Below are 27213 nucleotides of genomic sequence, written 5' to 3'. Positions count from 1 at the left end.
TATCACATTTTTAATTCTTGGTAAGGTTCTTGTGTATGTCTGTTTATAAAGTCTAAGCTCTAAGCATTTTTTATATACAATATATCTTACTGTCCATCTTCCAGATTTTCTTTCTTGCTTTATTGTTTTAGCAGCAATCCAGATGGAGACCAGTCACTGGTTAATGGGAAGAAAAAAATTACTTATGGCAGCTTTAATGTGTCCTTTAAGTCTGTTTATGAGGTCTGTGCCCTCAAAATCTTTTTGTTGTTGTAGTTGTTACTGATTATATCTTTACTTTTGTCTTTCGGTCATTTGCTTTGTTCACTTCTTCCAGAGAGGGACAAGCTGACGGATAACAAGAAGGAAAAAGGGGGAAATCTACTTCTTGCAACTTTAATAGCTGTGTGGGTGTCATTTAAGTCTGTGTACAAGGTCTAAAGATTCAGCATTTCCACAATGACGCTTACAGGTTCTTACTGTATCCATATGTTTTCTTTTTTTTTCACATGTGCTTCAACAGATATTCCAGAGGGTTTTTCAGTCTGTGGGATGAGTCCGTGGGGAGGAGGGGAAATGAGAGGAAAAGGGGAAAAGATAAAAAAAATGAGTCTTTTACTGACTCCACATTGTTGAAGATGTTGAAGGTGAGTGAAGCTTTGTATGACTAGAGAATGTGTTTAGTTGAAACAGAGTGTATACATGTCATAAGAAGGAATGTGGGACACACACACACACATTTTGTCTGATCCCTGAAGTTACCAAGTTGTGCTGTTTAGTGCATCAATATTATGGGTGAAGGTAGGATCAGTGCTCTGGGTGGTAGTGTGTGTGCGTGTGTGTGTGTGTGTGTGTGTGTGTGCTTTGATGTACAATAAATGGTGCATGTTCGTGCTTGTGTCTAAGACTGTAATTTAGCATGTATTTATTCTTTAATATGATAAAGATCATCTGCAGAATTTTGTTTGCGCACTACAGAGAGAGTGTGTGTGAGAGGTGGGGGGGGGTGAGTGAGGGGTGTGTCTATACACAGTGTGTGTCAGTGTCGCAGGTATATACAAGGCCCTGAGAGCTCTTTGGCTATTGGTGCAGAAGTACCTCGTCTCTGCTCTCGGTAAGTCTTCTGCATCATTTATTTTTTATTGTGTTTGTGTGAAAAAGTTGCAAGCATACATTTTTTTAAATTGTTTAAAATTGTTGTTTTAATCTTTAGCCTATAATTCTGATCAATTAATTCAGTTGTTGACCTTTGTGGTAAATTAATTCAAATCTATTTAGATCCATAACCTAAAAAAAAGACGGCATGAGGTATGTGGAATATATAAACATTTTATAAAAAAGTTTTCAGATTTGAATAACAATCATCATTAAGGTCATTTGAAAGAAAGAACCGGAAGGAAAGAAAGTGTAGTGTAAATCTTGTGGTGTAAAACTTTTCAGCTGAACTTGGTTTCGTATCATTTATACCGCAAATGAAACGTTATACAAAATACACCTTTATTAAACACTCATACTGAAATATACTCTAATTCTTCTTCTTTTGGAAAGAATAAAAATCTAACAAAGAGAAAGAATGAAAAAGAAATAATAAAAGAAGCAAACAAACAAAACAAACATGAAAAAAAAATTAAAAAAAGAAAGACAGATAAACAAAATAGAAAAAAAAGAAAAGAAATAAACAAACAGAAAAAGAAAGTAAGAAACAAAGAAACAAATAGAGAAATATGACAAAAAGAAAGAAATAAACATACGGAAATAACAGTCAAAGAAAGAAAGAAAAAAAAGACATTAGAAAGAAACAGATAGATAGATAGATAGATAGATAGATAGATAGATAGATAGATAGATAGATAGATAGATAGATAGATAGATAGATAGATAGATAGATAGATAGATATGAGAAAGAAAAAAGAATCAGTGGAACAAAACATGAAAAAAGAAAAAAAAAGTTAAAAATAATCAACCAAGATAAATTGAAAGAAAGAAAGAAAGAAAGAAAGAAAGAAAGAAAGAAAGAAAGAATAAATAAATAAATAAATAAATAAGAATAAATGTGTCGTTGGGGAAATATCAGAGTTTGAATTTTGGATCAAAAAACACACACACCTGTATCTATCATTCAAGACATCTGTACAGATGTTGTGGAAACAGTAAATGGTATTTACACCACCAACAGCACCATAAAGTCCAGATCAGGAGATTCTAACACATATATATATATATATATAAATTTTATTTATAGAAACTGATATTTTTTTCATTTCCCTTTTTTAAATTTGCTATTTATTTATATCTGGAAGAACGCTACCAAGTGATTAACAAAACCCTGCTGTCCTTTTGCGTGACTTTTTCATCATCACTGTAAACACTCGGCTGTTACATCTGTCAGATCAGCAGCTGACACAAAACGGCTGAATTTACTGAAATGAAACGTGACCTCAGTGAGCGCCATTTTAAACGTGACAAACAGTATGCTAGCACATGCCAGCTTTGTGTGATTAGCCTTTAAATTGATAGAAAAGTGATGAGACTATATACAGGCCAAACAATGGTTAACGAAGGTGCTGGTTATCGGGTTGTTCAGGTAATGACGCCGAGATGCCACATGCTACTACAAGTTTGACTTTTCACTCGAGTCCATAGCCAGAAGCTCAGGAAAACAGCGGGAAAAGAGAAAGAAGGACAGCGTTCTCAGTGAGAATGATGTTAGTGAGCGTGGAAGTTAGAATGTCCACCAACCACCTGGGGGCAGCATATGATAGATAGATAGATAGATAGATAGATAGATAGATAGATAGATAGATAGATAGATAGATAGATAGATAGATAGATAGATAGATAGATAGATAGATAGATAGATAGATAGATAGATAGATAGATAGATAGATAGATAGATAGATAGATAGATAGATAGATAGGAAGGAAGAACAGTAAGTAAGAAAGAACAGTCAAAGAAATAAACATTAATAGAGAAAGTAAAAACAACAGTATGAAGAAAGAAAGAAAGAAAGAAAGAAAGAAAGAAAGAAAGAAAGAAAGAAAGAAAGGAAGGAAGGAAGGAAGGAAGGAAGGAAGGATGGATGGATGGATGGATGGATGGATGGATGGATGGATGGATGGATAGATAGATAGATAGATAGATAGATAGATAGATAGATAGATAGATAGATAGATAGATAGGAAGGAAGGACAGTAAGTAAGAAAGAACAGTCAAAGAAATAAACATTAATAGAGAAAGAAAAAACAACAGTATGAAGAAAAAGAAAGAAAGAAAGAAAGAAAGAAAGAAAGAAAGAAAGAAAGAAAGAAAGAAAGAAAGAAAGAAAGAAGGAAGGAAGGAAGGAAGGAAGGAAGGAAGGATGGATGGATGGATGGATGGATGGATGGATGGATGGATGGATGGATAGATAGATAGATAGATAGATAGATAGATAGATAGATAGATAGATAGATAGATAGATAGATAGATAGATAGGAAGGAAGGAAGGAAGGAAGGAAGGAAGGAAGGAAGGAAGGATGAAGCAGATACAGACAAAAGAAATGTAATTAAAAAAAAGATAGAAACAAAAAATTAATGTGTTCAAGATAAATGAAAAGAAAGAAAGAAAGAAAGAAAGAAAGAAAGAAAGAAAGAAAGAAAGAAAGAAACAAAACAAACAAACAAACAAACAAACAAAAAAGAAGCACTAGATGACTTCATACTGTCTGTAATAAATCATGGCACTGGGTCCTGACTGTAAGTGAGAGCTAATGAAGAGATATGAGAAAACTTTCAGAGTGTTGTTTATTAAAGTGCCCCCAAGTGGTGCAGTGAATTTGGTGTTGAAACATTTCACTCTCGCTGGATTTGGCCTCATGTCACTGTAAGGTTTGTTGGGTTATGCTGAAGTGGCTTCTCTTATAAGAAGATCCTACTTGCCAATAATAAATTGAACTGCCTTTGAAAATGTTTGTTAGTCATTTCAAAATGCCAAAAAAATCCAATCTGGCAGGAAAATGACGTTATTTAGCCTGATGAACACAACCGCTGGACCAAATGGTTCAAAAGTTCAAATTCCATCATAAAATACCAAGAAGAAGAAGAGCACTCACATGACTTATAAACACCACTGGTCTAATCTAAAGGGCTTACGGAGGCAGTTTGACACTTCTAAAGTCCTTATCAAAGCGTTAAATCAAACTGTTTTGTAAACTGTGTTGTTGTTTCAGCTGCTTGGATCATCAGTGTTAATGCCAAGGAGACTGTCTGGTGACTGGAATAATAAACAAACACACACACACACACACACACACCTCTGTGGCACGTGTGTCTCGCATTCCTGGTGTTTTCAGCTTAAACATGAGCCAGAGATTATCAGTGATCACAGAAAGAAACACACACACACACAAAAATGCATCTTGCGACATTACAAAGTGTACATTTTTCTGACCACAGCTTTTACTTCTGACACTGGAAACTCCTTCCAGAAATGTGGAAAACTCACAGAAAGCATTTTGAACGTCCAGAAAATGTCTGTTGTACAAATTACATCAAACACTTATTATTTATTAACAGCAAAATATTAACCTGACCACTCAGGTCAAGGAGAATTCAAACTGAAATTGCATTTTGAAAAATAATAAATAAATAAATAAATAAATACATTGAAATACATTGACGAAAAATGTAAATTTAAGCATAAAAGCAGATTGTTATGTTTAGGGATCATCAAACATTCATCTTTATCTGTCTTTTTTAAGGCTGATGTGGAACTGAGTGTGCTGATGAAGAACAAGAGCGAGCAGGGTGACCTGCAGGAGACAGGACGATGGCAGGGTTACAACATGAGCCACGACCCCGAGGCTGGCCACTGGGAATCTTCTCACATCTCCTATCTGACCTTCAAGAGCCTGGTACAGCTCAGACAGGCAATGGACACCGGTGAGAAAAAAATTGAGATCACACAACAGCTCAAACCTAAACAGACCTGAAATTTAAATACGTGCTGAAATCTGAAAACCTGCATTCAGAACGGTAAAAAAATTCTTAAATCAAGCTGGATGCATGGCTCAAAAGTTATTTATGGTCCTTTTACATCACTCATTAACAAAAAAAAATCATTTTGGGGACATCTAAAATGCCCCAATGCCCCAATTTGAGACCAGTAAAAAAAAAATGAATGAAATAAGAATGAAATACAGTAATGTTTCTTTTGTGGCGGTAAAAAAAAAATGAACGAAACAAGTTCATGAAGTAAATTATATTTTCTCTGGAAGCATGGCAGTTGAGAGCTTGGTCAGCTTTTCCTTCAAACTGTAGGCACATTTTCTTTCCAGGAGAGCGCATGGAATCAACAAATTAACAAAGCATATTAATATTTATAGAGTTACAATTTCAGGACCTCGATTTAATATCCCGTCGTTTCATTAAGCTGTGGGCAAAATGAGCTGTTGGAGGATGGTATAATCCAAAATAGAATACAAAATTACATTTTAGAAGATGCCAAATAACAAGTGTGGAAGCCATTTTGTTCAATTACACAAATCAATTACTGTGATCATCACAGCTCAGAAAATTCATGCTGTAATGTTACTGCTAATAATAACAATACTAGTTGCATATTAAAGTTATTTTGGCGCTTGTTGTTGTTGTTGTTGTTGTTTTTTCGGGGGGGGGGGGTATAAAGATCACACAAATTTCGTAACTATGCTCTTATCAGCAGGATCCTGAAGCATCACCATTTAGATGAAGTTTAGATATACTGAAGTAATTTTATCTCTCTTTTTTTTTTTGAGTATATAAACCTAAAGAGTTAAAAGGGTAAATGTGCTAAATAAACCATAAGAGTTCAAAAAAGGGAACAAAAAATGAGAAATTCACTTTTTTCAGAAGTAACACAAAGCGAGCAGGTTTGTCTGGGTTCCACAATCAGGAATGTGAGTGTTGAAAAAAAAAAACAACCCCAACCCCAAGGCCTCATATTACACCTCCCTGTCCTAAACTACACTGCACCACACTTAGCTCTGTCCATGTTTCACTCAAATCCACCAATCCTTGCTTCTGCCATCTGCTTTTTCCACTTCTTTCTTTCTATTTTTTTAATTTCCCTGATCACCTCCCATCATGTTCTCAGGGGTGGTGATGTTGGACAGAGAAGAGACATCGCTCTCCAGCATCATGGAGAAAATCTTGGATGAGATGGTTGAGAAGAAGGAGATCAGACCCAGTGACCGTGATGGTGTTTTTAAAGCTTTAACACAGAGCCAGAGGTAATGACTACACTGAGAAAAACATTTTCCTGACGATTTCACTTAAATATTTATATTTCTATTTGAAACAAGGTGTTTTTTATTTTAAAATGTAAGTATCCTGAATTAGGTCTTTAAATTTAGTAAATTAGAAAATCTGAATTATTTACATGCACTTGACATGCAGTGTGAGGGCGTGATTTTTCCCTCTGCGAGTTGGGGTTATTGGAATGTTTAAAACAGTTGCCCGAGGAATTCTAGAGCTAAATTACTGAAACTGATTCTAATTCTTTGATGTAAACTTCAATTTTTGGTTCCAGTTCTAATGAATACCAATTGTTTCCCATTTCTAATTCCAGTTCCAGTACAAATTTGACTTTTAAGTTTGAATTTTATTTTTAATTCCAAATCCAATGCTAATTTTAATTCCAACTTAATATTAATTTTAATTAGAATTTCTTAAATTCAGCTTAAATGATACTTTAAGTTCAAAATTTAAAAAAAAAATGCAATTTTAATTCTATTTCCAATTCTATTTCTCCTTGCAACAGTATTACAATTCTCGTTCCATATCTAATTCCAAATTTACTTCAATTCTAGTTTCTACTTCTGGTTCCAATTCAAGTTCTAGTTTGCAAAACTAATCCAAATCTCATTTTAATTTTCAAATTCAAAAGTTCATATTCTGTGTCTAGTTCTGATGCTAAATTTAATTCTAACTCTGGTTCCAATTCTAGTTCAAATTCTATGTTAAAAATTGTAATTCTGGTTCCTAATCTATTTTTAATATTAGGACCTGGGGTTGAGTGTTTTTTGGTTCCCTTGGCTTTATATCTTTAAAACAGTCTGAATGCATGTTTTATTTCCTTTTCTTTCTTTTTCTTCTTTTTCTTTTCTTTTTTTTAGTTAGAAGTTAGAACTCTCATGCAGAATGAATTATGTGAACAGATCCTATTGTGTCTTATACATGATTGAAATACTGCATGTGCGTAATAAATAAAAAGAAAGAAAAATGTTGTTCAGCTACATTGGCAGGAAAAAAAATTAACATGTCTTTTTTGGTGTACTTTCTAAAAGGAATGCATTATATATTTCCATTGCTTTTATTTAGAAACATAGTTAAAATATTCATTTAAATCATTTAGCTTTATTTTTGTTTTGTTTTAGCTGTTTTGTTGCTGAAACTCGGATGCCTATTATTTTTTAAAAGACAGTCCAAGTCCAATTCTCTGACCCCTGGCCCCTTTTCTCTCTCTCTCTCTCTCTCTCTCTCTCTCTCTCTCTCTCTCTCACTCCTCACCTCAGCCAATCAGTGGAGACACAGGCTCTGACATCATCTCTAGAAATTGAGACATTCTCAGTTGCAGAAAAGGTACAAAAATTCTTTTTAGTTATATTTAAATACAAATTTCAATCAGGAACTGATTTGGGATAATATTATTGTGCATAATGCTAGTTTGCAATTTAGCTTGTAATTTAATTTAATTTGTTTTATTTTCTTAATATTGATCAGTTTGGTCCTTAATTCCCATTATTCTGTCTGTTATTCGTTTACAGTATTTCTTTTTCTTATGAAAAGCAATTACTTAACTGATGTTATATACTAGGAGTAATATAATATAATATAATATAATATAATATAATACCTAGTTATGGGTTGATTGCAGAAGGATGCATTTGAAGGTCTGGAGGCCTCCATGGTGTTTGTGGGTGAGTGACTGTGGATTATATTCATTTCATAAAACTTTAACATGCAATGTAAGAAAAGTTATGAATTGCTGTGAAATTAATTTATGAATTTATGAATTTTTGACGAAGGTGAAGTTAATCAACTGCAAAGACATTTTTTTTAATGTAAAGATTATAAAATAGGTGCATCTGATGAGACATGTAGTATCAACGCTGAACTTGGCTTTAAAATGTGTGTGTGTGTGTGTGTGTGTGTTTCAGGAGCTCTGGATTTCCTGGAGAAGCCAACTGTGGCATTTGTCCGCCTGAAGGAAGCCCAAGTTCTCGAGATGTCGCTGGAGGCTTCAACTCCTGTTCGCTTCATCTTCGTGCTGATTGGATCAGCCAGAAACGACGTGGACTACCACGAGACTGGACGGGCTATGAGCGCACTTCTAGCAGATCAGGTAAGAATTATTCCTAATGGTTCCCCAGTTGAGCAGTTGTTTTACAGTTCCACAAATTTCTTTTTGATCATCTAAACAATAGAGAAATGGACATGCTAAAGCTCAACCACAATCACTTGAAACAGAGCAGAAATCTTGGTAACGTTTTTAATGTTATGTAATGTGTCTTATATTTGAAGCGTAGACTTGCAAGCTTTACAGTGAATAATTAAATCAATCGAAAAATTCATTTTTATAATCATTTGTTTTTGCTGTCTAACAAAGGTTTCATCATGCTTTTAAAAGTAATGTTTTACTATATTTCACTTATAACTGCAATTGTTCAAATTTAATTTTATTTATAAATTTTTCATGAGTTAATAACCATAAAGTAACAAAATTTAAATGAGTACATATATATGCCTTATCGACACGCTACATTTAAGTGAGTGTGCAAATTTGTCATATCCACAAAGTAAATTTTAGTGAGTAAGTACTGTATGCCGACATATATCGTCGTACCAAACAAAATGAAAAATATTATTATTCGTGCTGCATATCTCATGGAAATGTTTTGCTGAAAGAAAAACAATACAGAACAAAAACCTTGAACGAATGAAAAAACAGATAAGGAAGTGTTGGAAGGATGTGAGGCCGTTATTCAGTGAGTGGAACAGTTAAAGGTTGCTTGATTGAGACACGGAATCAAAAATTTAGATATAGATCATTTTTTCTTGATGCATACTCATAGATCAGCTGCTACCTTTTACTGCTGTCTCTCATGTCCACACTCTTAGGTGTTTAACCAGGCAGCGTTAAAAGCCCAGAGCGATAAAGAGCTGAACGATGCAATGACAGACTTCCTGGATTGCAGCGTGGTGATCCCGCCCACAGAGATTCGGGATGAAACCATGCTTGCGCCCGTCATTGGCTTCCAGAAGAGGCTCCTGCAGGAGAGGCTCCACCTCTCTGAACCTCCTCAGCATCACCTCAACCCCAAAGCAGATAGGAGATGTACTGAAATGCTAATAAGCAGTTTTTTATATGAAACTTTTCATTATTTAGCTACTGGGCCACATGATTAGCATAGATATCTATATCACATGATAGCATAGATTAGTTATCTAATGCTAGTTAGCCAGTTAGATATTCAAAATAATTTGAATTTATGTTCTAAATAAACAAGTAATAAGAATTGATCATAAGAATTCTTTCTCTACGTAGCATCTTTTTCCAAAAAGCCTTTGCCAGAGGATCCGCTAGTGCGCACCGGAATACCGTTCGGAGGATTGATCAAAGATTTGAGAAGACGCTACAAACACTACAAAAGTGACATCACTGATGCCATGAATGCTCAAGTCCTTGCTGCTGTAATCTTCATTTACTTTGCCGCTCTCTCCCCTGCTATCACCTTCGGCGGTCTGCTAGGTGAGCATGAGTGTATCCTGTTAATGCTTTTGTGTCCTGGGAAATGTAACAAAGAATAATGTAGGATCTTGAGTCTAATGTTGTGTTATTATTTTGCTATGCCTCCTGCCACAGCTGATAAAGTGGATAATATGATGGGAGTATCGGAGCTCATGCTGTCTACGGCAGTGCAAGGTGTCATTTTCTGCCTGATCGCAGCCCAGCCAGTTCTTGTCATCGGCTTCTCAGGACCGCTGCTGGTCTTCGAAGAGGCCTTCTATGGGGTAATTTACAAATTTGAAATAAGACAGAGAGGAACACTATAGATCATGGACATTTATTGAATGCAACATTTTGTGCATAACATGTTTTCCCCCAGTTCTGTAAGTCTCAGGACATCGAGTACATCGTAGGTAGAGTGTGGATCGGTGTGTGGCTCATTGTCATCGTCGTGCTAATCGTGGCAATTGAGGGCAGCTTCCTGGTGCGCTTCATCTCCCGCTTCACCCAAGAGATCTTCTCCATCCTCATCTCCCTCATCTTCATCTATGAGACCTTCGCCAAACTCGGCAGTGTACAAGAAACTGCATATATATATATATAGATAGATAGATAGATATATATATATATAGATAGATAGATATATATATAGATATATATTGCAAAGCAGATTTAATTAGTAAAATTATTGTTATACCACCTGAATCACTACTATAAGTGATATTTTTGTAACTTTAATGTGTATGTACCTTTTGATCTTTGCTTTTAAGAAGCTTGTATAATACTGTAATTAATACCAGTACGTCAGTAGTAATACTAATGATATAGAGAATGTTATTATATAGCAACATGGTAGCAATATATTCTAAAATAATAGAAGAATTAAAGATTTATTTATTTATTTATTTATTTATTTTTGCTGTTTCATGATCATAGATTTTCAAAGCCCATCCTCTTAGTCTCAACTACGAGCACTTGAACACCTCAGTTGTAGATCCTTGGCACCCCATCGTCACCCATCAAACGACTGTAGATGATTCTACAGGCAACGTCACCACAGTCACCACCATCCGTTACCGTGCCTACCCCAACACAGCACTGCTCTCCATGTGCTTGATGTTTGGCTGCTTCTCCCTCGCTTACTTCCTGCGCATATTCAAGAATGGGTACTTCCTGCCTGGCAAGGTTAGACCCTTGTTCAGGTTTTGCTGTTTAGAAAGGCTATTTATTAATATAATGGACATTTTTATTTGACTTTTTGTATTTTTTTCAGGTCCGTCGTTTGATGGGAGACTTTGGTGTCCCCATCGCCATTTTCCTCATGGTTTTTGTGGATATCAACATTAATGACACCTACACACAGGTAAGATTTAGTGTGACAAATACTTTCATTCTTATGAGGTATGAGTGACCTTGTGACCTTGATGATTTGTAGAAACTAGTGGTGCCTAAGGGCCTGCAGGTGTCTAACCCTGCTATGCGAGGCTGGCTCATTAACCCCATGGGCGAGCAGAAGCCCTTCCCCACCTGGATGATGTTCGCTTGTGTTGTGCCCGCCATTCTGGTCTTCATCCTCATCTTCCTTGAATCGCAGATCACTACGTAAGACCCAGTTTTCTATCTTAAGTCTGCATTTACTAAGGTCCCAACTAAAGAGGCTAATTTTGCATGTACAGCTAGTGGGTGTGTAATGGTTCATTTAAAGAAATCTGAAAGAATGCCTTGCAAAGTCAGAGAACTAAAAATTATTGAACACATTAATAGCAAGATGTAAAAATGCATTAAAAGTGTTTAAAAAAAAACCCAATGTGAATGCCAAAATAAAAGAACATAATAAAAGAAAATAAAAGAGATTAAATACTGTTGCCATTAGAGATGAGAAATTATAGTCAATATCATATTAAACATCTAAAGTACTACACATTTTTTGGTTAAAAAACAAAATCCTCTTTACACCCTATTAGTTAACTAGTTTGATGGCAATGTTAGAAGTGCTTTATCCATTTTTCCACCTCTGACTTTCTTCTTATTGATCTCTATAGGTTAATTGTAAGTAAACCTGAGAGGAAGATGGTGAAAGGTTCAGGTTTCCATTTGGACCTTCTGGTTTTGGTGTGCATGGGAGGTTTTAGTGCTTTCTTCGGAATGCCGTGGCTCAGCGCCGCCACAGTTCGCTCTGTAACACACGCCAATGCTCTGACCGTCATGAGCAAAGGGCCCAAACCGGAGATCGAGAAGGTTCTGGAACAGAGGATTAGTGGTGTATTGGTGGCCCTCCTTGTCGGTAGGTCCCTCTTGTTTTAGTGCTTTCTATTCCTTTATGAGATTCTTGAGGGAATCAGCTCTTGGGAGAATCCCTTGAGTGGAATCTCTCAATGGAAAGTTAAAGAAACTTGGGGGAATCTTTTAGGGTCTCAGTGGAAACTTGGGAGACTCCCTTGAGGAAATTATTGGGAATTCCACTGGGTGCCTTGTGGGGAATGTTGGAGAATTCTGGGGGGAATCTTAGGTGAATTGATTTTTTCCTGAGATAAATGTAGGGTAACCTTAAGGGCAATCTCTCTTTGATTTGTGGATTGTGGGATTTATGGAGAATTCTGTAGGCAAATTGATTGAAGTATTTGAGGAGACTTGGGGGGTCCTTTGCAAAAACTGTAAAAATCCTTGTGGGAATCTTGGGGAACACTAGGTGGATCGCTTGGGGTAGGCTTAGGGGAAATCTTTGGGTTTATGTCAAACTGAATCTTTGGGTAATCCTGTGACAACTTTAAGGGAATCCCTTTGGAGAGATCATAAGTGAATCCCTTAGCAAATCCCTTAGGAAAGATCCTTGCAGGGATCTTGAGGGAATCTTCATGAATTCCTTGAGGGAATCTTGGGGAATCCAATTAGGGAATCTTGAGATAGTCCCTTGTGGGACTTCCCTTTGCAGGAATCCTGAGAAACAGAATCCTTGGGGGATGTTTTAGTGGGATCCATTGGGTGAAACTTATGGGAATACTTTGGGATTATGTTTTGGGGAAAGCTTGGAAACTTAAACCAAACATGGGGAATCCCTTGGGGGACTTATTTGGAAGAATCTTAGAGAAATCCCTGGGGGAAGTCTTAGAAGAATCCCTTGGGGAATCCATCTGGGAAAAATCCTTGCCGGAATCTTGGGGAATTCATTGAGGCAATCCCTTGCCAGAATCTTAGGGAATTTCTTGGTTATATCCCTTGGTTATATACCTGATATATAACGAAAACAGGGAGGGAAGGAAAATGGGCATTGGGTCCTTGGCTTCCTTGACTAATTAGGTATGTAATGTGTCTATTAAAAAGTGATTCCTGTTCCTCTTTTGAATTCTTGCAAGGCCTGTCCATCTTCATGGAGCCCATTCTGAAAATGATCCCCATTGCAGCTTTGTTTGGAATCTTCCTCTACATGGGAGTCACATCTCTGAGTGGCATTCAGCTGTGGGATCGCATACTGCTGCTTCTTATACCAAAGAAGTACCACCCCAATGAACCATATGCTCAAAGAGTATGTTTCAGCGACTTGTATTTAAGTGCAACAAATCATTTACACAATAAGCAAATCACTTATTACTTATTATTTACTATTTGTAAATGATGCATTAGTTGTTTTACATCATAACATAGGATTAACTCAACCAATGTATCACTGGAACTGGTCTTTCCATGCATATTTAGATAATTTATTAAAAATTAGATGCTTCCAGCAATAAGAGTCATTTACAACATTAAAAATGTCTAGACTATATTTCATTGATAGAAGTTTAACTTTTAGCAAACTCCTGGCAGGTTTTGTTGAAAGAATATTGTTTCTTTCATCTCTGGGTATGGTTTCTCATGACGCTTTAGGTAAAGATGAGCAGGATGCATATGTTCACGGGCATCCAGATTGTGTGCCTTGCTATGCTGTGGATAGTGAAGTCAAGCCCGTTGTCACTTGCCCTGCCCTTCATCCTCATCCTGACCATCCCGCTGCGTGTGTACCTCAGCCGCCGTGTCTTCACCAAGCTCGAGATGAAATGCGTAAGCTACAAATCACATCACTAGCTAACAAAGGACTTATAGAACAGTGATTTTCAGAGTACAGAGACATAGTCAGGTATGCTTAATTGGTCCAAAAAATAATTACTTAGTTACTGGAAATAATTTGCAATTTTTTTGCCATAATTTGCATTGAGCACTTGTGCTCGTGATGTAGTGACTGGCAGAGTAATGGAAATAGATAGCAATAGATAAATATTTGAAAAGGAAATTCTAACCCAGGTGAAGGCCCTAGTAAGGAAGGACTTCCAGTAAGGAAGTCCAAGATCTAGTTGCAGAAGGAGGTGTTAAGGCCCAGCATGCTCAGCTTTTCAGTCAGATGCTCAGGACTGATCATGTTGAATTCTGAACTGAAGTCTATGAACAGCATTTCAAGTCAAATCAAGAAGCTTTTGTTGTACATATGTGTCTTATTTGTCCAGGTGAGTAAGGGCCAGATGGAGGGTGGTGGCAATGGCATCGTTGGCAATGGTTGACTTTGTTGACTTTTCCTCAGACCGGCTTTGTTGACTTTTCCTCAGACCGGCTGTGGTAAGACAAAACACCTGGTTGTTGGGAGGAGGTGTAACTGTAACAAGCAGGTGAAATTGTCCTGTGGATTGCAATAGCCTGGATGCCCGGCCACGTGCACCGAGTGTCACTGCTATCTTCGAAGTGGCTGTGGGTTCTCAAGTTGCTTTGCCTCTCTGATGGCCCAGGATATTGCCTTTGCTGTTCTTAGAGCCACCTTGTTACTTGTTCTGAAGTTGGAGTCTCTGGTCATGGAGACATCTGGAATCTGGAGCCAATCTGGAGACAGTCACGTTATCAATGCACTTGCCTATCAGCTGGTCACTGATGTCGTCTATTGCTCCACGTTGGTGGAATTGCAGACGGTTGCAGCCTTCCTGAACATGTGCCAGTCATGTGCTGTGTGCTAAAAACAATCTTGAAGCTCAAAGACGGCTCCTGCCAGCCAGGTTTTCTCCTGCTTCAGAACATGTTTAGAGCATCTGACAAGTGATCTGTATGTCGGAATTAGCATAACAGAGATGTGGTCTGAGTACCCAAGGTGGGGGCGGGGCTCTGCAAGGTGCGCACCAGGGATGTTTGCATAAACAAGATCCAGCATGTTTGCCCTTCTCCTTGCAAAGTCTACATGCTGATGGAATTTGACATTTGCATGGTTGAAAGCTTCAGCGACAATAAAGAGTCCTTCAGGGTGAGCATTCTGCAGCTCACTAAAAGCCCCAGAGACTTCCCAAAGTGGCTGCTTAACAATGGCACAAAGGGAATGTACAACCCAACCATGAAGACAGGGGGTTAATTCCTGTGGTAAATAAAATGGTCTGCATCTAACATTCACAAACTCCACTAGTGAAGAGCAGTAATTAGAAACAAACACCATTTCATGATGTAAACACACAAGCCACCACCAACACTTTAATGTTCGGTGTTGTTCATTGTCCAGAATGTCCACTCTTCCCAAAGAAGCAGAGAAACAGACACAGGACACATATCTAGGAACAAGGTGGCAAAGCAAAAATGTCTTCCCTGTAATCTGGTGCAGTGCAAGCTAGCAGCTTGATCTGTTTGCAAGCATAAAGCATAAACTCCTCTGACCTGAAAGTTACCATCAAGTAGCCTTTATTTGTCACATATACATTACTGCACAGTGAAATTCTTTCTTCGCATCAGGGAGGGTTAAGGGCCTTGCTTAGGGGCCCAACAATGACAGCTTGGCAGTGAACCCAGGGCTTGAACCCTGTTCTTCTGATCAACAACCCAGAGCCTTAACAACTTTATTTAAATTATTCTTTCAGAAATTTGGGAAATTTGGGAATCCACTTATATAAAAAATAAGATCTTCCTGTTTTGTGGGGGAAACTCTACTTTACCTGTGAACTGGGTTTCATGAAGTTTAAATGGTTTATTAATTCCTCTTGTTTCTGGTCTGTCAGCTGGATGCTGATGATGCCAAAGTGACGTTCGAGGAGGAGCCCGGAGTGGACGTGTACTCAGAGACTCAGATGCCGTTGTAAAAAAGCTACTTTCAGTCCTGTATTGACTTGTGATTTCTCTGTGCCATTTCACATGTACAAAAAAAAACTCAGAGAAGAAAATTGTCTTATGTGTCTACTGCAAAACAACACTAAAGAGACACAGAGTAAAGGAAGTTTTTGAAATCATTGTTAACCAGCTATCTGATGTATTTGATTGTAAATGACTCTTTATTTAAGAGCAAAATGCACTTACATACATAGTATATTATGTATACATGAGCCTTACTTGGTTGTGTCATATCATGACATATCAGCTATAGATAACTATACTGAACAATTGTAAGATTTACCCCTTGAAGTGTAAAAAAAAACAATTTTGCTTTGCTGTATTAAACCTCCTTAAAAATGTTTTTAATTATTTGGTAACTTTTTTCAGGATTTCTAAATATATTTTATATTATAATTATATTACATACTGTATTATTTTTTTTATATTATAGATTTTTAAATTGTTTTCAAAGCAAAGCACAATATTTGATGCAGATCAAATACAGCCCATGATCCAGGTAACATCAATCCTGTGATCAAAAACTGTGCTGGTAGGAGAAACTAAAAATCTTGTTGCCATTACAGGTAACATGGAAGAAGCCAGAAATAAGCAAAATGTTAAGAAGGACCAGGCCACGGATAGACAAGTCAAAGCCTAGACTTAAATCCAGTTGAGAATCTGTGGCATGACCGGAAAATTGTTCTTCACCAACATTCTCCATTTAATTAACTTTTTTCAGAAGTGGAGAATGGAAGATAAATCATATATCAAAATCTACAAAGCTCAGAGGCACATATGAAACATCTCAAAGCTGTATTCACTGACCAGCTTATACAAAATGAATAAAGGAATGAAAAAAAAAAAACAAATTACATGACAGAATTAAATTAAAAGCAAATGAAAGCAGGTAAAATTTCAATTCAACTCAAAAAAAGGTAGGTAATTTTGAACATTTCAAGCATTTATGTCTCATAACACAGAACTGCATCAACCACTAAACATTCACCTTGTCCAGGAAATATTTGGGGGTTCTTCTTATTTTTTTGGGTTTTACTAATTTATCTTTCACAAATGAAGATTTATTTGCTGCGACACACATTTTTGTTTTTGTCATGTTGTTCCCTGAATCTTCACACTATATTCACTCCCATTCTCTGCTCATGCAATCTCAGGTAAATACACTTCAAAAATAATTATACAGCATTTTATAAATATATATTATATGAATAAGATAAGATAAGATAAGATAAGATAAAATAATGAAGAAAATAAATTAATCATGTGTAGAAATTACTTTGTAAAATTACAAATTGTAATTTGTAACCTGTGCATGACATATGCACACGTAAATTTCCATGTGAATCATGTGATTATTTGTGTATTCATGTGATTATATAGTTCCCAACAGCCAATCACTGTTCAGCACAGTTCCTAACAGCCAATCACAGTTCAGCACAGTTCCTAACAGCCAATCATTGATCAGCACAGTCCCTAACAGCCAATCACTGTTCAGCACAGTTCCTAAAGCCAATCACATATCAGCACAGTTCCTCACAGCCAATCACTTATCAGCACAGTTCCCAACAGCAAATCACTGATCAGATAAGTAATTATCAGCCAATCTCTGATCAGCACAGTTCATAACATCCAATCACAGTTCAGCACAGTTCCCAACAGCCAATCACTGTTCAGCACAGTTCCTAACAGCCAATCACTGATCAGATAAGTAATTATCAGCCAATCTCTGATCAGCACAGTTCATAACATCCAATCACAGTTCAGCACAGTTCCCAACAGCCAATCATTGCTCAGAACAGTTCCCAACAGCCAATCACTGTTCAGCACAGTTCCTAACAGCCAATCACTGATCAGATAAGTAATTATCAGCCAATCTCTGATCAGCACAGTTCATAACATCCAATCACTGTTCAGCACAGTTCCTAACAGCTAATCATTGATTAGCACAGTTCCCAAAAGCCAATCATTGAACAGCACAGTTCCCAACAGCCAATAACTGTTCAGCACAGTTTCTAACAGCCAATCACTGATCAGCACAGTTCCTAACATCCAATCACTGATCAGCATAGTTCCCAATAATCAATCACTGATCAGCACAGTTCCTAACAGCCAACAGCCAATCATTGATCAGCACAGATCCTAAATGACAATCACTGATCAGCACAGTTCCCAACCGCCAATCATTCATCAGCACAGTTCCTAACAGCCAATCACTGACCACCATTGTTGCTAAAGGACAAATCAGTGATCAATATTGCTCACAGTGACTAATTACTGATTTCCTAGGGTTAGGATGCACTTCTTCATTCTTGGTTCTAAACACACATTTTAATGATATTACAGTAATAGGTGTTATTCCATCCGTGACCATTACCTTCATGTTTATTCCCGTCTCTACTTCTGCTTCACTTTGTCTGTGTTCATGATAGAAAAGAAAATGCATAACTTGTCTGTTTGTGGTGGCAAACCCAAAGACTTCTCCTTTCTATAAGACAAAATTTATAATAATAATAATAATAATAATAATAATAATAATAATAATAATAATATTACAGGGTGGTTTAATTCACAGATCTGAATCTCTGACCAGCAGTTCTGATTGTAACATAAATCACAATGTTCCTCTAGTAGCATAATGACAGGTAGCACTGTGTGTGTGTGTGTGTGTGTGTGTGTGTGAGAGAGAGAGAGAGAGAGAGAGAGAGAGAGAGAGAGAGAGATTTTAATACCTGAAAAGTCACATAACGTCATTTGATATGTAAATGAGTATATCCGATGACGTCACCCGGCGAACTGTAGCAACTTTTTGCGCGTGCGTCAGCTCCGTTCTCCTGATCAGAGTTACCGACACTGCTCGATTCCGTTCCCGTAAAGCGTCTTGGCTCCGCCCATCTTGCGATCGACTCGCTCTCCAGCAGCAGGATCGATTATTCAGGCCTGCGTGCGGTGGAGAATGGAAGTGAGCGCACGCAATGTCGTTATTTAAAGCCGCTTTTATAAATCTGTGAATAATTATTTCTTTAGGGAAGGAATGTTTTAGAGCTCCTGTCGGTGCGGTCAACTCGTCTGTGGGACTGAATGTGCGCGGATTTAGGAATTAGAGAGTAGATCTTGGTCAGATGAGCAGCAGCAGGACTCAGAATAAAAGGCGGCCTTTCTGCAGAAGGTAAAAAAGAAAGAAAGAAAGAAAGAAAGAAAAAAAGAAAGAAAGAAATCTGAAAGGAGCGACAATAAATCTCGCTGTCTTTGTGCTACATGGGGATGTGTAGGGCGGTGTGTGTGTGTGTGTGTGTGTGTGTGTGTGTGTGTTTTAAAGCGGGACCTTTTGCGACATTGTTTGTTAAATGTTTATTTTTGCGGTCAGGTTTTTGATCCAGCAAAAATGAGAAAAGAGTCAGTGTTTGTTGAAATGTTTTTGGCTAGGGCTTGCTGTAGATGATTGTGTGTGTGTGTGTGTGTGTGTGTTGATGGCTTTAAAGCTGGTTTTGTCTGCAGTGTGTGATCAAACCTTTTGTAGTCTTGCTTGTGTGTGTGATCTACAGCCATAAGATCGAGCCATAAGGCTGTGTGTGTGTTTTCCTTTAACATCTATAAAGCTTAATTACAGGACATTGCTGTGTTGTACTGTGTGTGTGTGTGTGTCAATGTTTTACTCTATTGGATGTGTAGTGCACTACATTGGGTGGAGAAGCCACTAAGGCATTACTGTCATAATTGTCCTGTTATGATAAAGAATACTGCTGTCTAATGATGTGTGTGTGTGTGTGTGTGTGTGTGTGTGTTTCACAGCCTTGTGCTCCAGCATGTAGACGCCTCTTCCTGTAGTCTTCGCCAATGAAAATGGAGGAGACGGCCCTGTCCGGAATGGACAACAGCAAAATGGAGGTGTGTGTTAAACAGGGAAAAAAAACAGGCATCTCTTTCTCATGTAAAGAGTGTGTGATGTTGCAATTGAGCACACACTAAAATGCCATCGTGTACTCGCTGCTGGAGAGCATACACACCTGCACACCATATACAGCTCTGATAAAAAGAAATGTTATAGGTGTATAGATAATAGCACCATGTTGACGCAAAACAGGGGGTCAGAGTGACTTAAGTGATTGAACCATACAAAACCTTAAAGCGTTTGAGAAACGCCCCCAGTGAACGTAAACGAATGTGATGGTAGCTTTGCAGTGAACTCGCTCAATATGGAGGACAGAGAGATGGGATTCTTCTGAAGTCCTGACGATGGATAAAAAAAAATGCTTTTCTGAAAAGTCACACACATGGCTTTTTGGAGGAGTGTGTTACCTGTTTAGAGGGGGGGGGTATAGTGTGCATAGCCAAAAACACACCAAAGTACCATGTTTACTGCTAATGAGCTGCTACTGTAGAGCAAGACCCACCCACCTGGGGCCGGGACATACATAGTACTAGATATCATTTAATCAGATGACACAAGGTTGTGCGTAGTTATGAATCACGGATCGTTTTCCTAGAAGTTATTGAAACGCACATCAGAGCTTCGGTATTGAATGTAACATCACAAACGCACATTCTTTACTCATCACATGGTGGAGAATAAGCGTTTGGAGTTAATTCATTGGCAACAGAGTGAAGTGGAGTGGAGTCTCATAGTCTAGGAAGTCATCCTGGTTAAAGTGGACAGGCGTGGGTGAGAAATCCTGTACAGCAGCTCTCGTTAAACTCTTGACTGTTCTCCTGTCAGGTTTGTTGGGATGTGGAGGGGGTGTGGCAGATCTCGAACACTATTGGCTGCTTCAGCAGACTGTCACTCTTACTTCCTGCTTCAAATAGAAAGACATCAACATTTGGACTGTTTCATTAAGAATTTAATTTAATCATTTATCAAGATCAGTAATGAAAACTGGGATTTTTTTAAATTATGTTTATGACATCACAAATCTATCATACTTTTCTACTCCTCTTAATGAAACATGCTTTAGTGGTTATGCCTGAGCTGGACAGTGCTGTATGTGTTACTGCAGGGCATTGCTCAGGAGATCCTCTCCGATCTGGTGGAGGACGCATGTCTGGGGCTTTGCTTCGAAGTTCACCGGGCTGTCAAGCAAGGCTACTTCTTCCTGGACGACACGGACCAAGAGAGCATGAAGGACTTTGGTACGACTGGCCGATAAATAAGTCTGTAGCAGTTATGTGTGAAGTAGTGAAATTACTTGAGGCAACTTTGAGGGGGTAAAATTCTTAAGGCAACTGTGGATTAATTATGAGAAAGTTCCCCACTTTAGTCACTGCTTTCAGTTAGTTCCCAGTTTGTTTCAGCGTGTCCAGTTATATACAACCTCTCATTAGATGTTAGAGGCAAGAAAAATAAAGCTTGGACTGACAAATTGTTAGTGCCTCTGGTGAGTGTATCAATGATGAGAATGAAGCTATTATAAAAGCTAGTACGTAATGTTAAATGTGTTTAAATCCTTAGCTCCGGGTTTTGACTTTCAGCTGCTACCAGAACCTAAAAAAAAAAAACCTAAAAACAATAACAAAAAAGCGACCATTCAGACCACGCCCATGTCTACCAGTGGCTACAGTATTAAGCTAATAAAACTTTTAGCTAGTTGAGATTAGACATCTAAATTTGCTAACCTAATTATACATTCCTCACTGTGGCCTTTCTCTTTTCTTATTGTGGCCTGGTGCTGAGATTTAACTTAATCCATTAACTGGGAAAAATGGTTACAATTTTAAGAACCTCCTCCTAAAATAGTTGTGTATCATTTTTATTTCCTGTGGGACAGAAATTGTGGACCAGCCCGGAGTGGACATTTTCGGCCAGGTGTATAACCAGTGGAAGAATAAGGAGTGTGTGTGTCCCAACTGCAGCCGGAGCATCGCCGCCTCGCGCTTCGCCCCTCATCTGGAGAAGTGCCTGGGCATGGGGCGCAACAGCAGCCGCATCGCCAACCGCAGGTGACTCCCCGTGCCACAGGATGCATTTATTTAATGTTTTTCCCCTTTTTCGCTTGGGATGCAGCAGCTATAATCTGATCTCTCTAGATATAGAAGTCTCAAAGGATTTCAGGAAGTAGTATGGGTACAACTTTTTAATGAAACCAAATCCCTTTTTTAATGCATTTTCCTTATTTTTGCCAAATTTGTTACATTAGTCTGAGGTACAATGTCAGCTAGATCACTGATTGCAGGTGTCACAACAGCACACAACAGTATATGATTAAAAAAATCATTCATTAATTCATTAAGTGCTTGGGTTGCACTCAGCTAAATCATCAACATCAAAAAATGTATGTTTAGAAATGATTTTTAAAAATGTAATAGAAAACTAGTATACATTTTTTAGAGAATTTTGTTAGTATAGAATTTTGTGAGCTTTTTAAGAGATTTTTTTTTCTTATTTTGTATTTGTGTGTTTATATATTTATTATTTATGTCAGAACAACTCTTAATGCTTCAGCATACCAAGACCTTTTGGACAATTTCATGCGCCCAACTTTGTGGGAGCAGTTTGGAGATGACCCCTTCCTGTTCCAACATGACTGCACACCAGTGCACAAACAAGGTCCATAAAGACATGGATGAGTGAGTTTGGGTGGAGGAACTTGACTGTCCTGACCTCAACCTGATAGAACACCTTTGTGATGAATTAGAGTGGAGACTGTGAGCCAGGTCTTCTCATCAAACATCAGTGCCTGACCTCACAAATGCACTTCTAGAGGAATGGTCAAAAATTTTTATAAACACACTCCAAAACCTTGTGGAAAGCCTTCCCAGAAGAGTTGAAACTGTTATAGCTGCAAACGGTGGGCCAACTCCATTATAAATCCATGTGCATGTAAAGGCAGACGTCCCAGTTTTGGAATGGCTCGCAGTGTCCACTCTAATTCATCCCAAAGGTGTTCTATGGGGTTTAAGGCAGGACAGTGAAGTTCCTCCACACCAAACTCACTCATCCATGTCTTTATGGACCTTGCTTTGTGCACTGGTGCACAGTCATGTTGGAACAGGAAGGGGTCATCCCCAAACTGTTCCCACAAAGTTGGGAGCATGAACTTGTCCAAAATGTCTTGGTATGCTGAAGCATTAAGAGTTCCTTTCACTGGAACTAAGGGGCCGAGCCCAACCCCTGAAAAAGAACATCTGAATTCAGTGATTTGGAGGGGTGTCCCAAAACTATTCGCAAACTTTTCTTTTTCCCCAGTTTTGTCTGGTTTAGTTTATTTAATTTTTGATTTAGTTAATAAGCAGGTCAGAATGTTTTAGTTACAAAAAATCATTATAGATAAAATAGCAATTATGACATTTAATTTTAAAAAATACACTATATACAGTTAGTTATTTATTATTTATTTTTGCCAGACTGCTTAGTTTAGTCTGAACTGTACCTACCTATGATTATTTATTTATTTTTAATCAAATAAACATCAATCCTAAGTAGATGTTTTATGTGGAATGCTACAGGAAGTGAGTGCAAAAATTCTTGAGAAACTTTTACTTTAAAATAATAGACTTTTTACATTTAGCACAAGCGTTTTTGTTTTGTTCCAGGTTGTGGAGGTTAATCTTTATAATGTTTTGTTTTGTTTTCCCTGTCTAATTTCTGCACTCCGTAATTCTGCTGGAGTTATTGATCTCATCTCACCTGTGTTACTCAGTCTGCTCACTCCTAAAGATTTTCTTTTCTCGATCCTCCTCCATTAGCAGGATAGCTAGCAGGTTTTATCAACGCTGAGGCATATTTCTCATGTTTTCCTCTCCTCCACCGCTCAGGATAGCCAGCGGCAACAACACCAACAAATCCGAGAGCGATCAGGAGGACAACGACGACGTTAATGACAACGACTGGTCCTATGGCGCAGAAAAGAAAGGTGAATTTCCTGTTAGCTTATTTGCGTAGCATATAAGAAAACCCGGAAGCAGAAAATTGATTAAATAAAGTCTAGATTAAATAATGTACTTTAGCTTAGAGCGAAACCCAAATGTAGAGTTAGACTCACTGTTTAGGTAACATGTAGCTAAAAGATTCTAGATAACTATTTTGTAAAAAAAAAAAAAAAAAAAAAAAAAAACGTTTTAAGCTACTCTACTAAGTTTTCCCTTTGCTAGCTAGCTATATTTATTGACTAACTAGCATTTTATTTCTCAAGAACATATTTGCTAGCTAGCTTTGGGTACAATTTTCCAATGTTCCATGATGATCCTGAAAATAAGGGACTGTTTAAATGACTCATCAAAATTTAGCTTCTAATGTTCACCGAGTGAAACTTTTTTTGGGTGTGTGTTTGAAGAAAACCTGTCGAATTTTATTTAACATAAAACTCTCACTTTGGTTGCAGCCAAGAAGAGAAAGGCAGATAAGGTACTTTTACATTCTTTGAAACATCCTGGTCTATTGGTAAGTTTTCTTTCCGCTGTTAAGCCCGCAATGTCTTGATTTTTAGATGAGATTTTGGAATTTCTAGCATTTCTTTTCCCCAGCATATCATATACTATGTCTTCATTCAACTCTATAGTGTTCTTTTCCTTTTATAAAAAAGTTGAGGTAAAAAAAAAAAAAAGAAGGAATATTGCAATTTTTTTTTCTCTCTCCACAGAATCCAAATTCACCGAGACGATCCAAATCACTAAAACACAAAAACAGTAAGTACGTGTAGATTCGCTGAACTTTAGCTTCTGAGGTTCGCCATTGTGACAGGACGATCTTGATATCGTGAAAAATTAGACTGAAAATTTAGAATTCGAGAAAGCTTAGTCTTGTTAGTGATGTGGTGAAAGTTTTTGTAAGGAGCCATTTAATTGACACGGTTTCTCTGCAACGTGACCAGTTGCATTTTTTTCATTTGTTTTGTCTTGTATTTAAAAGAGAGTAAAAAACTTGTGAGAACTGGTTTCGTTGGCGTTCCACAACTTTAAATGGAAGTATATGAAAAGTATCATGTGGCGTTCTTAAAGAAAAAGAAATCTATTCACTTTCACACAGCTGAGATTCTACTCCGAGATGTTTAGCTCGTGATCAGACGTTAGTTGTTTCTACGGAAACGGACACAACACGTAGCATCTTTTGGGTAAAATGATGAACTTCGGTGTTCGCTCATTAAATGATACAGAATATTTCATGGACATGAAAAAAATCGTGTCAGAATTTAACTTATTTACTTAAGAGGAGTATTAATGAATGTAAATAGCTGTTTTGTTTAGTTTAGTTTGTTTGTAATATGATTTTAATGAGTTAATGGTTTTGAAAAAATTCCAAAAAAAAAATGTATTAATTAATTTTAATTTATTAAATTTTAATAATTAATTTGGACTTTTAATCATGCTTTTAGTGATATTTTTCCAATTTAAAAAATATCCTTTGTGTTTATGTTCTGTCCAACTGTATCTTCGTAGATTATATATTTCTTTGTATTAATTGTACATTTGTAATTTGTACTAAGTATCAGTATGAGGTACTCAGTAAAATCTCTAGTTATAGGCTTTCTATTTAGTGTTTAACTTTTAGCATTTACCACATTAATAATTCAGAGTCAATTGAATCTATTGTTTATTGGGATTTTCTTTAAAAGCCAAAGATCTGTCTTCGTCCTTCAGCTTCGCTGGATCCTAAGCAGCGCCCGGAGTGAATCTGTCACTAGGAGACCGGTTTCCACAGCAACGTCGTTCGAGAGCTACCCACGATGCCATGTGGTTCACCATAAGGACGGAACGAGGAACTAATCTGCGTCGATTCTTCATTCAGTTTACACAACTGTTCTGTCGTGTGTTTTTTTTTTTTTTTCTTCTTCTTCTTTTCTGGAATATTTGCACAACAAATCAGTGTCCTAGTGTCGATCGTGTTAGATCCTCGGCATGACGTGAGCGTGACTGGACAGCGGGAAGAGTTCAGGGAGGGAGTAAAGACACCGGCAGACGGAGGTCACTGATGTACTTTCGCTCCTGTTCCTGCTGGAACGGTTGAGACAAGAGGAGTGATCAAAATCAATCTTAATGCTGCTTATATCACTCTTATCACTCTTTTTTTGGGTTTTAATCACATTTTTGTGCAGAACCAAGATTCAGACAGATTGAAGTATACATTGTGCTTGGACTAGGAGTCATTCTGATCATGTTATTTTACCAGAAACTGGACTATTATGGACTTTAATCTGGCAACTTGAAACACATACATATTCCTCTTTAGAGAATGAATGAATGAATGAATTTCTCCATTTCCCCCCCCCCCCCCTTCCTCTCTGTGTACTCGATGTTTACAGTGTAAAGGAATTATGTGTCTTGGCTGTGTTGTAACTGTACATATATTTGACTCGTTGGGGAAAATGCTGCTACACTGGCCATGAGCCACATGCTAACAGGCATGTCACACACACGTAATAAACATGACTCAATACGCTGTGGGTTTGTGTCTTAAGGCCATTTGGTGATGTTTCAGGTGGACTGTAATATTTTAGCAGATTAAGTAGATCCGGTCAATAACTTAATCGCAGTTCTAAATCGATGTGATCTAGCGTAACCATGGCAACAGCCATGGAGCTGCATGTTATTCTTTCGTTCACTATGAAAACACTCCTATAAGACTTTTTAACAGTGCTTAATTTACCCTCTGTTTACCCTGAGCTAATAAATGGAGATACAATGTTAGGTTTTAAACATAAAAATAAATTTAAATAAAATGTAAAAAATTAAAAATGTAAAATTTTAATAAAATGTAGGATGTAGTAGCATATATGCATAAGAGACTTGAATGCTAAACACTTAGTTAGTTAATAACTCGGTTTGTTTAAAAAAAAAAGAGAGAGAGCGAGAGAGAGATTTAGGCCAAACAGACTTGTTTACTTGTTTACTAAACACTTAATTCGAACCACACTTGATTATTCAGCGACCTGCAATCCGGCTCTTTTCAGTGAGTCATTTGATTCAGCTCACCAATGAGTCGACTCTTTGAGCTCCCAAACGGCTCATTTTTTTCTAAACCAGGAAAAAAATGTCATTGCTGTAACACAAATTAGAAGGTAGAAATGGTTCTTTAATACCTTTTTTTCTGATTAAAAGATTACTTTGCACTGTGTTTTTAAAAGTCAATTTACACCATTGTAAATCTTAGCATGGCACTACATGTGCCTGTCATAAGCATTTCTGCATTAATGTTATAATGTTTGTGTCTGTTGTGTTAGGAAGATTATCCTTAGTCTAATCAATTCAGTTTGTAAACAGATATCTAGTGTTAAAATCTTCACAATGCTCCTGCTCCATCTCATCATTACCAAAAAAAAAAAAGATATCGCTTACAAGCTGTGTATAAATGACAGCATACAACGTTTTAAAATGTGTAAATGGCCTAATTAAAAAAAACAAAAACAAACAAGAAATGTAGTCAACACAACCAAAGGGAGTGGTGTATAAA

At 37.3% G+C, this 27213-nt stretch overlaps 2 protein-coding genes across 4 annotated transcripts; both read left to right on the top strand.

The window, feature by feature from the left end:
* Positions 1 to 1004: 1004 nt before the first annotated feature.
* On the top strand, positions 1005 to 16174 carry slc4a1b (solute carrier family 4 member 1b (Diego blood group)). Its single transcript, XM_058407236.1, has 17 exons — positions 1005 to 1093; positions 4720 to 4900; positions 6093 to 6228; positions 7513 to 7579; positions 7875 to 7917; positions 8158 to 8342; positions 9119 to 9335; positions 9546 to 9749; positions 9864 to 10012; positions 10108 to 10302; positions 10665 to 10913; positions 11002 to 11091; positions 11164 to 11330; positions 11771 to 12012; positions 13082 to 13251; positions 13593 to 13766; positions 15725 to 16174. The coding sequence occupies exons 2-17, from the start codon at positions 4744 to 4746 to the stop codon at positions 15803 to 15805; spliced, it is 2526 nt and encodes an 841-aa protein (XP_058263219.1). The 5' UTR covers positions 1005 to 1093; positions 4720 to 4743; the 3' UTR covers positions 15806 to 16174.
* Positions 16175 to 18745: 2571 nt separating this feature from the next.
* atxn7l3b (ataxin 7 like 3b) lies at positions 18746 to 26199 on the top strand. 3 transcript variants are annotated; one of them, XM_058407242.1, is made up of 8 exons: positions 18746 to 18792; positions 19623 to 19718; positions 20828 to 20960; positions 21596 to 21767; positions 23583 to 23680; positions 24149 to 24171; positions 24407 to 24452; positions 25379 to 26199. In XM_058407242.1, the coding sequence occupies exons 2-8, from the start codon at positions 19668 to 19670 to the stop codon at positions 25417 to 25419; spliced, it is 564 nt and encodes a 187-aa protein (XP_058263225.1). In that variant the 5' UTR covers positions 18746 to 18792; positions 19623 to 19667; the 3' UTR covers positions 25420 to 26199. The 3 variants fall into 3 exon arrangements, with proteins under 3 accessions (XP_058263225.1, XP_058263226.1, XP_058263224.1); XM_058407243.1 differs by having other exon boundaries at positions 18771 to 18999; positions 25404 to 26199; XM_058407241.1 differs by having other exon boundaries at positions 18772 to 18999.
* The last annotated feature ends 1014 nt before the right edge of the window (positions 26200 to 27213 follow it).

Source organism: Hemibagrus wyckioides, linkage group LG13 (genome assembly GCF_019097595.1).
Source record: "Hemibagrus wyckioides isolate EC202008001 linkage group LG13, SWU_Hwy_1.0, whole genome shotgun sequence".
Classification (NCBI taxonomy): Eukaryota; Metazoa; Chordata; class Actinopteri; order Siluriformes; family Bagridae; genus Hemibagrus; species Hemibagrus wyckioides.
The sequence above is the reverse complement of the archived record's forward strand: the minus strand, read 5'-3'. Positions and strand labels throughout refer to the sequence as shown.

Excerpts from the sequence above, each read along its gene's own strand:
- slc4a1b (XM_058407236.1), top strand. The coding sequence starts at position 4,744 with ATGAAGAACAAGAGCGAGCAGGGTGACCTGCAGGAGACAGGACGATGG. Across the intron at positions 10,303-10,664 it reads CCTTCGCCAAACTCGGCAGT|ATTTTCAAAGCCCATCCTCT; the intron begins GTACAAGAAACT and ends TCATGATCATAG. Across the intron at positions 10,914-11,001 it reads GGTACTTCCTGCCTGGCAAG|GTCCGTCGTTTGATGGGAGA; the intron begins GTTAGACCCTTG and ends TATTTTTTTCAG.
- atxn7l3b (XM_058407242.1), top strand. The coding sequence starts at position 19,668 with ATGAAAATGGAGGAGACGGCCCTGTCCGGAATGGACAACAGCAAAATG. Across the intron at positions 21,768-23,582 it reads AGCCGCATCGCCAACCGCAG|GATAGCCAGCGGCAACAACA; the intron begins GTGACTCCCCGT and ends TCCACCGCTCAG. Across the intron at positions 24,172-24,406 it reads AGAAGAGAAAGGCAGATAAG|AATCCAAATTCACCGAGACG; the intron begins GTACTTTTACAT and ends CTCTCTCCACAG.